The sequence below is a fragment of the Pezoporus wallicus genome, unplaced genomic scaffold, assembly GCF_028554395.1.
Source record: "Pezoporus wallicus isolate ANWC-B61680 ecotype Strahan unplaced genomic scaffold, APGP_CSIRO_Pwel_v1 contig_4722, whole genome shotgun sequence".
NCBI classification, from domain to species: Eukaryota; Metazoa; Chordata; class Aves; order Psittaciformes; family Psittacidae; genus Pezoporus; species Pezoporus wallicus.
In genome coordinates, this window is record NW_026641840.1 from 7107827 (window position 1) to 7123073 (window position 15247).

The 15247-nt window shown below is 39.5% G+C and overlaps 1 protein-coding gene across 1 annotated transcript in view; it reads left to right on the forward strand.

Moving 5' to 3' along the window:
• Positions 1 to 15247, forward strand: part of NELL2 (neural EGFL like 2) — a 154413-nt gene that overhangs the window by 105005 nt on the left and 34161 nt on the right. The window contains exons 14-15 of the mRNA XM_057425527.1: positions 5482 to 5604; positions 8179 to 8274. Coding sequence (XP_057281510.1) covers positions 5482 to 5604; positions 8179 to 8274 — 219 coding nt within the window. The remainder of the gene's footprint in view (positions 1 to 5481; positions 5605 to 8178; positions 8275 to 15247) is intronic.

The window sequence follows — 15247 nt, forward strand, 5'->3', positions numbered from 1 at the left end:
GCTCCAGCAAATAGCATAATTCAATAAATTTACAGCATTTGCTCTTTAAAGTTGGTGTGCGTATACTGAGACTTCAAGTAACCCTGCCAATTAGAGTTTAAACTAGTTAATATGAAGTCTTAAAGAAATGAACCATCTGTCATTTCCCAAATGATCTTAATGGAATAAATCTTCCAAACTACCCATATAATTACTACTAATTTATGTCTTGTACATGAATGGTATGAGCTTTAATTAAGATAAACTCAAGTGGGCATTTAAGTGTGTCAGCTATTGATAATTCAGGTAACTCTTACCTGTTTTCACTGCCATGTCGGATGGTCAGATTGGCACCATTGTTCTACAGATCTATACCTAATCAGTGGTGAGGAAACAGGAGGCCAAAAGTAATTGGAGTTCAAGACTGCAAAGACCTCAAGAGGAGAAAATAGCTAATATATTCTCTTTATTTAAATTATTTTAATTTAATCCCGATTCACTCAGAAATTAGTATCTGTTGCATTGTGTTACAAGATTACAACTAGAAGGGTGCATTTTATTTTCATTTTTGGGAACTTTTATGCATTTCTGTGCCTGAAGTGTGTCAGTTCTTTTCCAATGATGGTAACGAATGGCTCAGAAAAACTGCCACCATAATGTTCTTTATCCACAAGTAAGTGATGCGACTCAGTCACTGTTCCTTTTTGCTGTTGGATTGAATTGTGTTGGTTGTTTGTTTTTTTTTCTTTGATATTTGCAGAATTTGCTCAAGGCAAATATTGGGAAGGCTTGCAATATGCAAGTAGGAACTATATGGACTTTTGTTGTTTATTTTTAATCATGAAATACACAGCAGGAAGGTTAGGGGGTGATGTGGATGTGGCATAGTGCTAAGGTAACAAGGAGGAGGCAGGTGGCACAGCTTGTGGACAGCACATTAAATTTTACTGAGTTCTGGAAGAATCTCTACACAGATAATGAACTTCGTAAGATAGATCCGCAGCTGTCACTGCATTGACCTGTATCACAGGATCTAGTGGGTTCCTACCAGTTTATGCCAGCATTCTTTTTCCCTAGGATGCAGTAGTTCACTCTAGATACCCTTCTGAAGTAACAACATTTTTGTCAAGCAAACCATATGGAATATTCTGGAGTACGATTTCAAAACAAACTGAAGTGTAGTACATCACCCTTACTGTATGTGCATATACATGTGTATGTATAACAGTTGATTTGCTGCACACCCAAATGTGCATAGGTGAAATAATTATGTTGCCACATAATTTTTTTGCATCTCTGAGTCATTTATGTCGTAACAGCTATTTAATGGAATATTCATATTCACTTACTGTTGTTATTACCATGGAGCAAATTTTGGAGTTGACAGGTTTTTTTCTATCAAGAAAGACCTTATTGCAGAGATAGCTTAGTCAATATAAATACCGTATTTAGAACTTTGGTTGATTCCCAGAACAGAGATTTTATTAATTTTTAACACTGCTGACCACAGAGTCCTGAACAGTGTAAAATGGAATTTAGATATATTAGATAATAAGGTTTTAGAAGTAATCATTGAATCTAGTGCATTTGGTCTTTATAGAAATGTTTAGGCAAATTCAGGTTTGTTAAGCATTAAAATCTCTCTGCAAAAATAATTTTTATTTCTTTGCCTCTGTAATACTATTGTACCTGGTCTCTCTGCATCTTCATTATGGTGTTCAGTGAAATAATATAAAACTTTTGTTAAATGTGTTTCACATAATTTCTAAAGATGCTTAAAAAAATGACCTCAGTGTTCTTATTGCAGTATAAGAAATACATTTGGCCAGTACTGACACTTCTGAATAAAGCAAATAATTTTTATATACTGGTTTTTGAACTTAAAAATCATATTAATGGTTCTCTTTAAGAGATTCTTCTATAAAGCTTTTTTGCTTCTTTGTAAGGCATGGTCCTATCTGCTTCTACAGTTCCTATTTTGATATATAAGATTGCTGAACTCAGTCTCTGCAGTGTGTTGCTTATTTAAGGTGACTTAGCAAGTGCTTGACTAAAAAAACAGCCAAAGTGGTATGCATGAATTAATGGAAGAACTACCAAAGAAGCACCACCCTTCTTATTATAAATAAGTATTTCTATCTTTAATAAAACTAGACAGTCCAATTTGTTACTAATAGAGAATTCCGGAAGAAGTCACTTCTGATGGTCTCCTTAAATTGGTGTGGATAGTGTGCCATATGCTGGAAGAGTGAATGTAGTAAGATGCTTTGTGTACAGGATTTTTTTGAGTGTAGTTTAACCATTTGTAATTAGTCCATAAAAGAGCCAGGCCTGCAGTGTAGGGTGACTGCTCTGTTTGACGCCTCTGTGGGAATGAATATGAAGCGTTATGTTTAAATGGTTTTAAGTGTGTTATTGAAGCTAAGCTCAGATAGTATAGATTGACAAATCCATATGTATTGTAAAACATCCTGATTCTTTTTTTGCTGATTTTTTCCATTCCCATAATTTTGAAATCTCTGCTTCCTTCATTGAATCACAAAATTTCCACCTCCTCCAAGGCATTTTCCTCCTAAAAAATGACATGTAATCTTCAATCCAAGAATCATTTATCAGATCTCTGAATTTTTAATGAGTTGCTACCCTTTGATTTAAATAAAAATAGACCTGAAGTTTGAGCAGATAACCACAGAAGCAGAAGTGCTGTCTGTTTTGATACAGTTTGGATTATGTGCTCGAGCCTCCTGAATTGTTAGCAAGCCTCTTCTGTGAACTTTCTTACAGGAGGATAAGATACTGAAGGTTCTTGTGTAGAGTAGGAAACCTACTCTAAAAAGAAAGCATATTATCTTTGATTCAAGACCCATTACTTAGCTGATGGAAAATTAATTTTGTTGATACTGTACACTTTAAGAAAAATCCATCTTAAAGACTCAGTAGTTTTTTTTATACCAGAGTAACAGTTAGGAAGGCACACTCAGGTGTGACATTCATCTTTTTATATGAAGTACATACATCTGTGCAAATGGTCTTCAGGCCCCTGGTAATGCAAGGTATTATAAATATGGTGAATACCTTGGACTAGAATACCAATGCCAAGTTTTCTTGGCATTGAGGCCAGAGCACTTGCCCTACCCGTGGGTGCCTTGATAGGATTTCAGAGCTGTTCCAGCCATGTGCATAGAGGTGTTCCTCTTAGCGTGACAGTCTGTGATCGCCTGCTTTCCTCTAATATACCCTTATCTATAGCAAAGAGCTGCCATATGTGCCAGGGATGCTTTTGAATTCCTAAGGCATGGGGTGGATGGCTGCACTTCCTCATTGAGGAAACTAAATACACTTAGTTTGTCAAATTCAGTGATTTGAGCTGTGTTTATCAGTGTGATGTATTGCTGTATAGACTCTTCCTTCTAACATACAAAGATAATGGCTTTGCAAGATTTTTTTGCCTTGCTGAGTGCATGATGTTTCACACATTTCCATAGTTATTTTCCTGTTGTATGTTACTGCAGAAACTTTATAAATGAGAAAGTAGTATATATTTAATACTTGAATGTCATACCATATTTAAATAAGATCATAAGACTAACACAAACTGAGCAAGACAGGATGATATTACTGTACAGATAACACTTTTTGCCTATTTTGTGTGGTCATCACTTTATTTTTCTTTTATTCTGTGGACTGATTTAGCATAAGTACTGTTTCAGCCACCGTGAGAGATTTCACTGTATTAGGAGGTTGGAGTCAAATATTGTAATTGGCTTTTAAAAGTGATGGATCATTTGGTGAACAATAACAATTTCAGTTATTCATGCTGAGAGCAAAGTAATTAAATCTTATGCTTCAGGGCAGAGGTCTGAAGCCTGTGCTCCACTGCATCCAGTGAGGGACTCGGCTCAGTAAATGGTGCCTCCAGGCTGAGGATTGAGGGGGGCATTGCTGATGATGTCAGAGACACATAAATACTTGTTTAGAAGGGGAATATTATGTTAGTATTATAAAAAACCAACCAAATAAATACTCAACAACAGCACCAAGAACAAACCCACAAAAAAAACCCCAAACATCTAAATCTAGGTAGTGTTTCAAATTGATTAGCTACATTGAGGTGAATTTCTCCCCCTTTTAAACAATAGGTTCTTGCCATTACCAGAAGCCAATTTATGGATGGATGGATTAGAGATGTGCCATTCTGTCAGTTTTATACTCTTACAGTTTCTGGCTGGTATTGAAACAGCAAGTTGAATATTTCCATAGTGATTTGAAAATGTTAAGAAATTAATTTTCCTGACAAGTCTGTGAGGTATGTGCAGACTTCTCTTTATTGATGAAGGGGAGGATTCAGAGCAGTATGACACACACAAAATGGGGGAAGAAAGATGATCCAACTCCAGATTTGTGTCAGATAGCCAGAGCTGGCATAAGCTGCAATAATAAAATTTGCTAAATCTTGGGAAAAATGATGACTATGAAAACCTCACATGCAGGTTAGTCCGTGTGTGCTGATTGAAATTAGGTGCCTTTATTTTCCAGAAACAGTTGCTTTTCCTGAAATTAAAATTTCAGGGCACTGAATGATGGATACTGTTGATTTGAAGAAAATGCAAGGAATATTTCCAGGAAATGGAAACATTTCATTTCGATGACTACAGACTAAGATACTGCATATTGAAAATAGCAGAGCATTTCATGTAGCATTTTGAAATGATACTTTAGGGCATCTTATTTTGAAATCGCATTTTCCATTTCTTAAATAGCACAAATGGAAACATTAAAATGTTTAGTAACCTAAATACACTTTTTTGTTTGTTTGCTTCAGATTGAGCAGTGAATTGCAAATTAACACAACACCATATTGTCCAGACTTTCCGTTTACCCAAAAGGGGTATTTCCTGGTGTGTCTAAGTCTAGATCTAGACACCTGAGTGAGGAGTCTCATCCATCGCACTCTAGTGCTGGGACATGCCATACCAAAAATCCCTTGAACAGCAGGCAGACCTTTGGGGGGGTTCATCTAAGTAAAGTGCTGCATATGCACCGAAGGGATGGAAAACACGGGCTATGTTTTGAAGTCCTGCCTTCTGCTAACCGTATCTTTTGCAGTTTGGAGCATTAGTCAGCTTTCTGAAGGAAACCCCGTGAATCCTGCATAAGATAAACCTGCATGAATAAATTACGTAGTAGAACCAACATATGGATTTTCAGTATGCTGGCTGGCTCTTCGGCAAATGTTTACAAGAACACTGTAGCCCACATAGAAAGTATAATGATGGTGGCTCCCTGTTAATGGAAGTGGAATTATGCTACAGCACAGTTATCACATGCTAGTATGTGCTAAAAATACATACCGTGGCTATCCCATGGTTACATGCTCACATAGCCCTGTTGTCAATAACTACTACTGTATTTATCTCTTTTTAATATGGAAGCCTATGCAAAGCTTTTATCTTGTTGTGTTTTAAAAATTCAGGACCATCCCATTCTTTTTTTTCTTTCTAGAGCATGATGAGTGTGTAACAAACCAGCATAACTGTGACGAAAATGCTCTCTGCTTCAACACTGTTGGTGGGCACAACTGTGTCTGCAAACCAGGTTACACGGGAAATGGTACCATCTGCAAAGGTAAGCTGCTGAAAACCCCAGGGCTTGGCAGTCTTGTACTGCATGAGGTGCTTTGTCATAGCTGATACAAATCTGGGCACGTGCCTTGAAGAAGACAAAGTGCTAGGCTAGGCATTTAGGTCCTGCCCCTGGAGGAAGATCTTCACAGGCAGATATAAAATGACTTTGCATTTGGGAGTGTTCACAGTAATTTGAGGATGATGCATACATAGATAGTATGCTCTAAAATTTGAAGCAATTATGTTTAATTTCTGTGTCAATTTAACAGTTTCTATACATGCTACACTATTCAAGAAAGCCCAAGGTTACCAACAAAGTTACAGCTGTGAAAACACTGTCAGATCTGCACTGTCATATCTATGTTGTGTGTTGTCAATCACTTGCTATTTTTCTTGGATGAATTGAAATTTGTTTGGTGTGCTATGCCTTTTTACTGTAAATGGGAAAAGCAGTAGATATACATGCACAAAACCTTTGCTGCACGTGAGGTGGTGCCTTGCTTTCTATGTTCTCGTTCACTGTAAGTGTTCAAAGTTATACTTCTAGTTTTAGAAAGATGTTTACCCAGAGATACAGCGCTGCATTTATTTCCATTGCATTTTGTATCAGAGGAGGTGATGCTTAGCTTGGGCCCAAATCCTCGGAAATCCTCAGGCTCTGAACATAGGATTTAGAGGATGCTTGAAAATAAAAGTAGTGTAGCTGCAGGTTATTGGGCTCAGATGCAAGAAGTGGTCCAACTGCAGCAATAGCATACCCAGTGTTTCTTGAAATTGTGCCTCAGTCCTATTGATCTGTTAGGTGTCAAAACCTAAGGGGATGGAGTTAACATGGGTAATATCCCATAAATACCTTTTGCTGCTGTGTATTATGAAAGCTAAGCAACCCACAATTTCTTTAATTGCTAAGCCTGATTAGATCTTAGTACTTAGATTCCTTCACCTGAGTCACGGTATAATTTTTCTAAATATTCCTAACATAAATGTGCACTTTGTAAAACAAAACCTGGTCTGCTTCCAGTCAAACCCATGGGTAGAGGGAGAGATGCCTGCAAATATGCCCTTTTATGCTGGGCTCCCTCCTCTTGCGAAAGGTAAAATGTCTTAGCCTGAGGAGGCTGAAACCCAGAGCAACTCCTCTCAGAAGAGAGCTCTGCCAGTGCAGCTTACTCCTGTGCTGTGCTTGGGAGTATTCCTCAATCCTTCTGCTGGAGATGTGTCAGCTTACAAAAATGTAATTGAGATTTCGGGTCAAAGAGAAGGTGCCTAACCTTAAAAGCAGTGCATTCAGCTCTTCTGTTCCCTGAATAAGCACTCTGAATGCAGGTGTGACATTTCAGAGGGCTCCTGGCTGTGCTGTGAAAGAAAAGCGCATCCCCCCCCCCTCCTTTTTCAGTACAGAAAAGACAGTATGCAGGAGAAAGCTCTGAGCCCATTCATGGCAATCTGAGAAATGTACTTCTTTGCAGCCCTTGCTTAGATGCCAGTGTCCTTCAGAGAGACCTGGATGTGCCTCTTGTCCCCATGCCTTTGGCAGCTTTTCATGCATGATGCTGCCAGCTGTGCTCCTGTGTACCGTGTCATCCCTCACTGGGGAGCTTAGATGTCTCACTCAGTGCTGGGGATCTCACGCCACAAGGCTGGTGCCTGGAAACTGAGAGGCGGAAAGCTCAAATCAATAACACTCATATTCTCTCTCAGATGAGCCTTAAGACCTCATCAGTGGTGCTGTTACACAGAGCAGCTTCAACCTGAAGCCTGGCACCTCCCGTGGCTGGTTTACAAGTGCAGGGCTAGACCAGTGCCCTGGAGCAACTCTTCATGTTGGTGATGACCTCCATCTGCATAGTTACACCTGCAGTTTCTTGTGACCAGAGAATTTCCGATTCTGTATTGTAGATGCAATCAGAGCACTTAACAGCAGCTATGTTTTCTCTCAGAATGGTTACATTTCTTTGTCTGCTGGGGGGACTCTTTAAAGCTTACGCATATTCACAGCTGTATCTGGAGAATGCTGCGCCAGAATATGTAAGCACAGCTTCTCAGGTTGCATCGTGCCAAAGAAAAATCCAGGGATTGACTTAAAACTGTAAATAGCGAAAGTTTTAAAGTTCTTCAGAATCCCTTGAGACAGAATTACTATTTTTATTGTTTCAATGTAATTGCTTAATCAAGGGGTTAGGTACCCAGACAATCCAGCGTTCAGTTATGTCTATTATGCCCAGGCCTTTATTTGGGCAGCAGAGAAGACCAGCACTGCCTTAGGAAGTGTCTGTTCCTAGGGAAGATGCTGCCTTTCACTGCTTCTCTGTGCATGCGAAGGAGCACATATGTAAGATGTTGTCTTCAGAAGATTTACGCTAATCTCCTTCTGTAGCTTGTCAGCCCATCTGGTCAGTGAGGCGGGTGGGCATAAACCATCTCTTAATGACCTCCATCCTTAAGGAGAAGGCCGTCTCTGCACATATTAGTGTACAGACCGCATTTCATGTCAGCCTGCCAGTGGCCCATGGCAACCTGTGTGGTTGCTGAGTGTAGTTCTGTTACCCATACATTGTTATTTTGTATTTTGCAGCATTTTGCAAAGACGGGTGTAGGAATGGAGGAGCCTGTATCGCTTCCAATGTGTGTGCCTGCCCACAAGGCTTCACTGGGCTCAGCTGTGAAACTGGTAAGGTGACAACTGAATTTACGATGAAGGTAATCCAGGGAGGATGTTTGAGGTAATCCAAGAATAAAACATTATTTAAACGTGTGCCCTGAAAGAGGAAGCTGCTACTAAAAAGTTACTCACTTTTCTTATATGCCTCCCAAGAGAATATATCGCAGCAGTTCTAATTAGAAGCACATGTACTGCAAAAATGAGAACATGAATTAAGACATCTTGGGTTTTGATGTTTCATAACTGATAAGATTATTATAGACTTGCTTTTCACCTCAAATAGCCTTTGGTAGCTCCTATAAATCACTGATAATATGACATCTAGAAATAAATACCAATAATTGATTAATTCTATGTTGTAAATTTGTGACTGGCTCAGTAGCCCACCTTACCTTCAACCTTATTTGAAGAGTTCTGATTAACTCAGCCTTCTTTATTCAGTTTTAAGGCAGGTTTCATTGTTCCTACTGCTTTTGCCTCCTTTCGCAAGCATTCTTTTCTCTTCCTCCTATCCCTTAGGATGGCAATACCATAAAGTCTTGTTTTAGAGCTTTGTTTTTTAAGTCTTGGATCTAGTCAAATTGTATTGCCCAGCAGAGTATGCAGAATGTTAATACTTAGCATCTTAAGTTCCTGTAAATAGTTTCTCAAAGTTCAAATGAATTTTTTCAGCACCTTTATTTATTGTTGCAGTATTTTTAAAGGCATTTTAACTGTGCATGCCTCCAGGAGGGAGAGAAAGCTCACTTAGATTAATTGGCTTCAGTATGCCTAATAAAAGGGCAGTCTGCCACCTATGATTGACTGTTGTTGCGGTTCTATATTGCCTTCAATAAATCTTCCAAACAGAGGAAAGCAGGTCATTTGAGCAAGTATTGCTTTCATCTGACTTGTAAACATGTCCAGTTTAATGAAAAACACAGACTGATCTGAATTCTGTGTTATCTCGTCCATTTGAGAGGTGAGAAATGTGATTGTTTTCATTCGTCTGTATTTGAGCGGATATTACCACAGTGCACAAGGGGGATGCTGTGTGAAAAGCAGTATCCTGATTGTTCATCTGTTTTTTGAATAATGTCAAAAAAGCAAGTTTTCAAGTATTCCTGTCTGTTTCACAGACTGCAAATAATGTGGTACAGGATACCAAGGTCTTTTCAATGTAACAATGTTGTGGTTTTGCTTGGAAAAAATTGTGTGCTAAGATAATGTTCAAGTATTAAAACAGTTACTTTGTTTTAGTAATATTTGTCTTATATGCTCCTTGCAGCATTCTCTTGTTGTCAACTAAATATAATGTGTATAGTTTCAAGGCTCACATTCATCTTTTCCAGCTTTATAACTCCTGCCCGAAATGTGTGGACTAGAAGCATATTTGCTTTACTCTCCTTGTATAGTCAACATTGACAGCCACTCTCAAAGAGAGATCTCACTGGCTTTTTGGAATTGTCCTTGGAAGTCCTCTCTCTGCTCTCTTCTTTAGAGGAGAATCCAGGGACACTGCTCCTGATTCGGAAAGTTCAGGCACCTTAAACTATCTTAAGGGTGGTGAGGCACTGGAATGGGTTGCCCAGGGAAGTTGTGAATGTTCCATCCCTGGCAGTGTTCAAGGCTGCTTTGGACAGAGCCTGGGGTGATATGGTTTAGTGTGAGGTGTCCCTGCCCATGGCAGGGGGGTTGGAACTGAATGATCTTAAGGTCCTTTCCAACCCTAACTATTCTATGATTCTATGATTCTAAGTTAGCTGAAGTGCATTCAGCCCCAAATGTCCTTCACAAGCAGCTGGACTGCTGGCCTAACTGCCCTTCCTGCCCCTCACAAACTTATAGAAGGGCAGGTAGAGACTTGGACCAGATCTGATGACTTTCTGAATATCTGATCTCAGTATTTAACATAAGGTTAGTATGGCAGTGACCTGATAGTTCATAGCCAGTGATATTCCTATAATGATTTTCAGCCAGTTTGCCAGCCCCAAACCAGTTTTGTAGATCAGCTTTGGCAGGAGAAGTTTCTCTGTCCTGGTAGTCCTCCACTGAACTTCGGATTTTTTCTTACTGATGAAATAATTAATGCCACAGGGTGAAATAATTTCAGCCACAGGGGTATGGGCCTGATTACTTCATTTGGATATTAATGTGCAGGAGTAGGATTGTAATCTACTTGAACATGGCTTTGAAATATACGGTCTGAAATGCTGTCAGAGTGGCAAATGGAAGGACTGTTCTGTCAACAAAGAGGAAAAGCTGGTTTGTTCTGAGACTGCATTGTCAAAAAAATGGGGCTGTATACAGCCATAAAAGAAAACCCAAGCTTCAGATAATACATATCACTCCCAAGTGACTGCAGCTGAGTTTCCCAAAGGTACTTCTTGTTAGGCTTGAAGTGATTCAAGACATTCACACTACAAATAATTTATGCTGGAAGCTTTAACTTTTTGAAGAGTCATTGTATCTACAAAGGTGATGTAATCTTTTCTAGGCAGACATCTTTAGTTATGGATTGATGTAAAGCTGCCAAATCTATTTTTAAATCTCATGTTACTTACTTCTGTTTATGTTACATATATTTAAAAACTGCTTATTGAAGAATCTTGGCAATTTTAACTTACCATAAGCATATATAGAAATATATGTTTTATTTAGCTGCTGAGCCTATGAATTAATTAACAGGAGTTTGAATCCACACCCTATATTTGAATAACCTAGAAAATACAGTCACCAGTTCTTACTGTTTCCTTCTGTAAAAGCCTTTAATAGCTCTGTTTAAATCCTTTCTCAGAGTCATAGAAAGGATGAGGTTGTAAGGAACGTCTGGAGATCATTTTGTCTAATCTCCCTTCTCAGAGCAGGGTCAAATAGACCTGGTTTCTCAGAACTGTGCCCAACTGGATTTGGAGTGTTTTCAGGGTTGGAGATTCCACAAGCTCTCTGGGCAGCTGATTCCACTGTTCAGTGATTTCACTGTTTCACAGTGAAAAAAAAAAGATGCTCAAATGCAGTTTCCCATCCCCCTAGTCCTCTTCCTGAGCATGACTGAGAAGCATCTGGCTTCCCACAACACTGTTAGGTATTTATACATATTGATAACATCCTCCTCAGGCTTTTCATTTCCAGGCTGAATAGCTCGGCTGTATTAGCCTCTCCTTGTATGACAGGTGCTCTGGTCCCTTAATCATCTTCACAGTGCTGATTTCTCCATGTCTTTCTTGTACTGGGGAGCTCAGCACTGGACCCAGCACCCAGATGTGACCTCAACAGCATGAAATAGAGGGGAAGGATCACCTTCCCTTGACCTGCTGGCAATGTTCTTCTTAACACAGCCCAGGAGGCTGTTGTTCTTTGCTGCAAGGGCACTTTGCTGGCTCATGTTCAACTTGGTGTCCACCAGGACATCCAGATCCTTTTCTACAAAGCTGCTTTCACACTGGCCAGTCCTCAACCTGTACTGGTATCTGGGGCTGTTCCTTAATAGCTGTAAGACTTGGCATATCCACTGAACTTGATGACATTCCTGTTGGCCCATTTCTCCAGCCTGTTGAGGTTGCTCTGTTGGTGTAGCCAGCCCTCCTCCAGATTTTGTATCATCTGCAAACATGTTGAGGGAGCAGTCTGCTTTCTTGTTCAAACGTTAAACAGAGCTGGCCCAGTACGCACTATTTACGCAGGTGTATACTGCTAAGTGACTAGCCTACAACTGGACATTGTATGGCTGATCACAGCCCTCTGAGCCCAGCCATTCAGCAAATTTTCACTCCACCTCATGTCATTTATTTAGCCTGCACTTCTTAGTTGTCTGAGGGTATTATGAGAGCATCAAAAGCCTCACTAAGGTTAAAATAAACAACATCCACTGCTCTCATTCCCCAGCCTACTCACCTTATTTTAGAAGGCTATCAGGTTGGTAAGGCATGATTTCCTCTTCATAACTCAGTCAGTGCTGCCTATTCCAAATCTCCTTATCTCCTTAATATGTTTGGAAACGGTACCCAGTGGGATACCATCAGCTTTCCATGGTGGAGGTGAGGCTGAAAGATAGGAAGGATAGTTGACTTTCTCCAGTTCTCAGGAGCTTCTCTCAGACACCATGACCTTTCAAAGATAATTGAGGTTGGCCTCACAATGACATCAGCCACGTCCCTCAGTACTCCTGGGTGCATCCTGTCAGGTTTAATCAACCTGTTTTTTTTTCCAATTTGTTTAGATATTGATCCTCTTCCATCAAGGGTAAATTTTTCTTGCACCAGACTTTCCCACTGGTCTTGGCAACTTGGTCTCCTGAAGGCAAATCTTGGCAGTAAAGACCAGGATGGAGAAAGCCCTGAATACCTCACTGTTTTCCATCTGCTTTCCAGAATTGATCCTTGCACATTTGATTAGTGTCTCTGTGTTCCTCCTAACTCCTGAGAGGGATGATGCTGTCCATACTTAGGTTCTGCCTATGGAGCCAGGCTTGTGTTGTAGACAGGCCATTGACCAAGAACAAGAATAAACCAGATCTGAAATAGCTGAAATTGTTGGTGTTCAGAGCATCTCCCTGCATTTTTGATGAGGCTGTCTACAAAGACCTGGCCTATTTCCTTGGTGCTCTTGTTGGCTGGGGAGATTTACTGTGCTATGTGATAGGACTAACAGCTCCTCCAAGCCTTCTAATGGAGCAGAGAGGAAGGGAAGCAGTGAGCAACAGGGCACCGCTGAGTAGGAAGCAGAAAGCCTGCTTCTGATGGGAGAGGTCAAAAGTCTTTTGATTGAATTATCCTGAGATTGAAATGTGGTTTCAGGGCAAACTCATTCACACAGAACTCGGAGCGGCTTTTGCAGTTCTGGTGGATTATCACCAAAAGCTTATGTTTACAGGCACAGCTGTAACTCTTTTCACCTATCAGCTGCCATAGAAAGGCTATGTCAGATTCCTCAAACTCATGCAGCTTTTGCAAAGGGAGTTAAAATCCCGTGTATTTAAACATGTTAATGGTTTCATGACATTTTTTGCTTTCAAATAAGTGCTCTCTAGTGTCAGTAGGAGCCACGTCTCTCAGAAACATGAGAAGGAGAATCAACTACTACTGCTAGTCAGGTACTTCCATGAGAAGAAATATTCACTGTGGAGTGCCTTGCAATTAACAGAGCTATTGCAACAGCTCAGAATGATCTCTTGGAAGCTTTTTGGATTAATCATGGCCCATGCCCTGTGGAAATGGATCACTGGAATGAGAAGGAGATGAAAGAATCATGCAGATATATCAACCTCTAGCAACTTTTTGGTGTTTTTTTATATTTTGTTTTTTAAATTGGTAATAGGACATAAAAGCGAGATATGGGAGAAATCCTATTTCTGTTACCGATGGATGTAGGTATGGGCATTGTTCATGTTGGGAATGCAGCTATTGGCTTAGGGAGGTGGGGCTTATGTGTTAAATAGTTTTTCAAGTCTTACAAAGCACATCAATGGCTAATCCAGTAGAGCAACCTTCTGCATTGTAAAGAGCTGAGACTACCAAGGGAATCTAAAAATATTTGTGCCTGTTAAACTTTTTCAAAATACCTGACTCAATGCTGCCTTGTTTGAATGCAAAGTTATTAATTCTGCAATGGCATTTTTTCAATGCTGTCTTAAATTGTATTTGAAAAGTGTTATTTTAAAATCCAGCACAAGATGACTGTGTTAGATCTGCTTGATGTTACTGTAACTCTCCTTTAATTTGATGACAGAGCTTTAAGAGTGCATTTGTTCTCCTAGTATATATGCATATCTGCTAGTGCGTGTATACACGATTACTGCATTTTTGCTGCTTGTCATCTTCTTTTGAGTATTTGTGCTTTGAGTATTCCCTTGGACTGCTTTTGATTATGCATGTGATCACATAGCAGAGTTTCACTACTACTAGTGTTTTGGTGTAGTTTTTGTTAACAGGTTGGTTGGAAGTATGTGGTATTTCTATGGATAATTGGCTGTAATTTGCATTTCCTAATAGTGAACTTTCCTTGGATATCACAGGAGTCATGTCCACCTGTTCTTAAACAATCCATGGCAAGCTGCTGAAGATAAACTGGCACACAAAGCTGTCACCTTTGAAGGGAGCTGTTGAGAAAAAGTCTAACTTACAGATTCTATGTTCATTCAGCCATATGTTATTACTAACAGTTGGCTTAATTAAATGGGTAACTGAATTTATGAAAAAAATAATGAGCACCAGCTATGTGAGATCACCCCCTCGTATCAGATCTCTTATCAGAAATAACCAAAACTAATGAAAATGTACTATTTGGCTCTTCTCTCTTTATTCCCTCCTTTTTTTTTCCCCATGTGTGGAAAGCTCAAAGAAAAATAGTGTGGGTGTTGTGAGTACTTCATTGAGAAGGAAAATAGTGTTGATGTTTCTAAAACACATTTTTGTAACTTTGTGCTTAACATTTGTAGCTCAAATTACTGAAACACAACTCAGGCAAGTAATTTGGGCAAAAATTGTTATACACCAGATCTCTAGAGTTTTGTGCCACTTTCTATATAAGCTAAATAATTAACATGCGTGACTATTGGTCTTTTCAGCAAATCCAAATTAATTTGTTCATGTGCATTGACCATAGTAATAGCAGGCTTCAGATTATTGAAGACTATTATTATTCATGTGCCAAAGGAAGCTTGTGAAAACCTTTTAATTCTGATACCCCAGTTATTAGGAAAATAACTTTACTGCTATTGGAATAGAAGGCTTTGCCAGAGTAGCCAGACAGCTTGTTAACTTTGCTGATTTTGCAAAACCGAAGTATTTTAGTACTTTTACCATCATAAGAGAACTGCTTCCATTTAAGCTCTTGATCCGTTGTGTTCAGCTAAAACAACCACAATCGGCTTGTGGCCAGGTAGGCTCTGAAGCTAAAGCTGTGACCCAAATGGCAGTTTAAGCCCAGAGGGCACTGAACCGATTCTGTAAGAACTGGAATTACTTTTGGAAGAATTCTTAAAATTTCTTGGCTCCAGTCTACT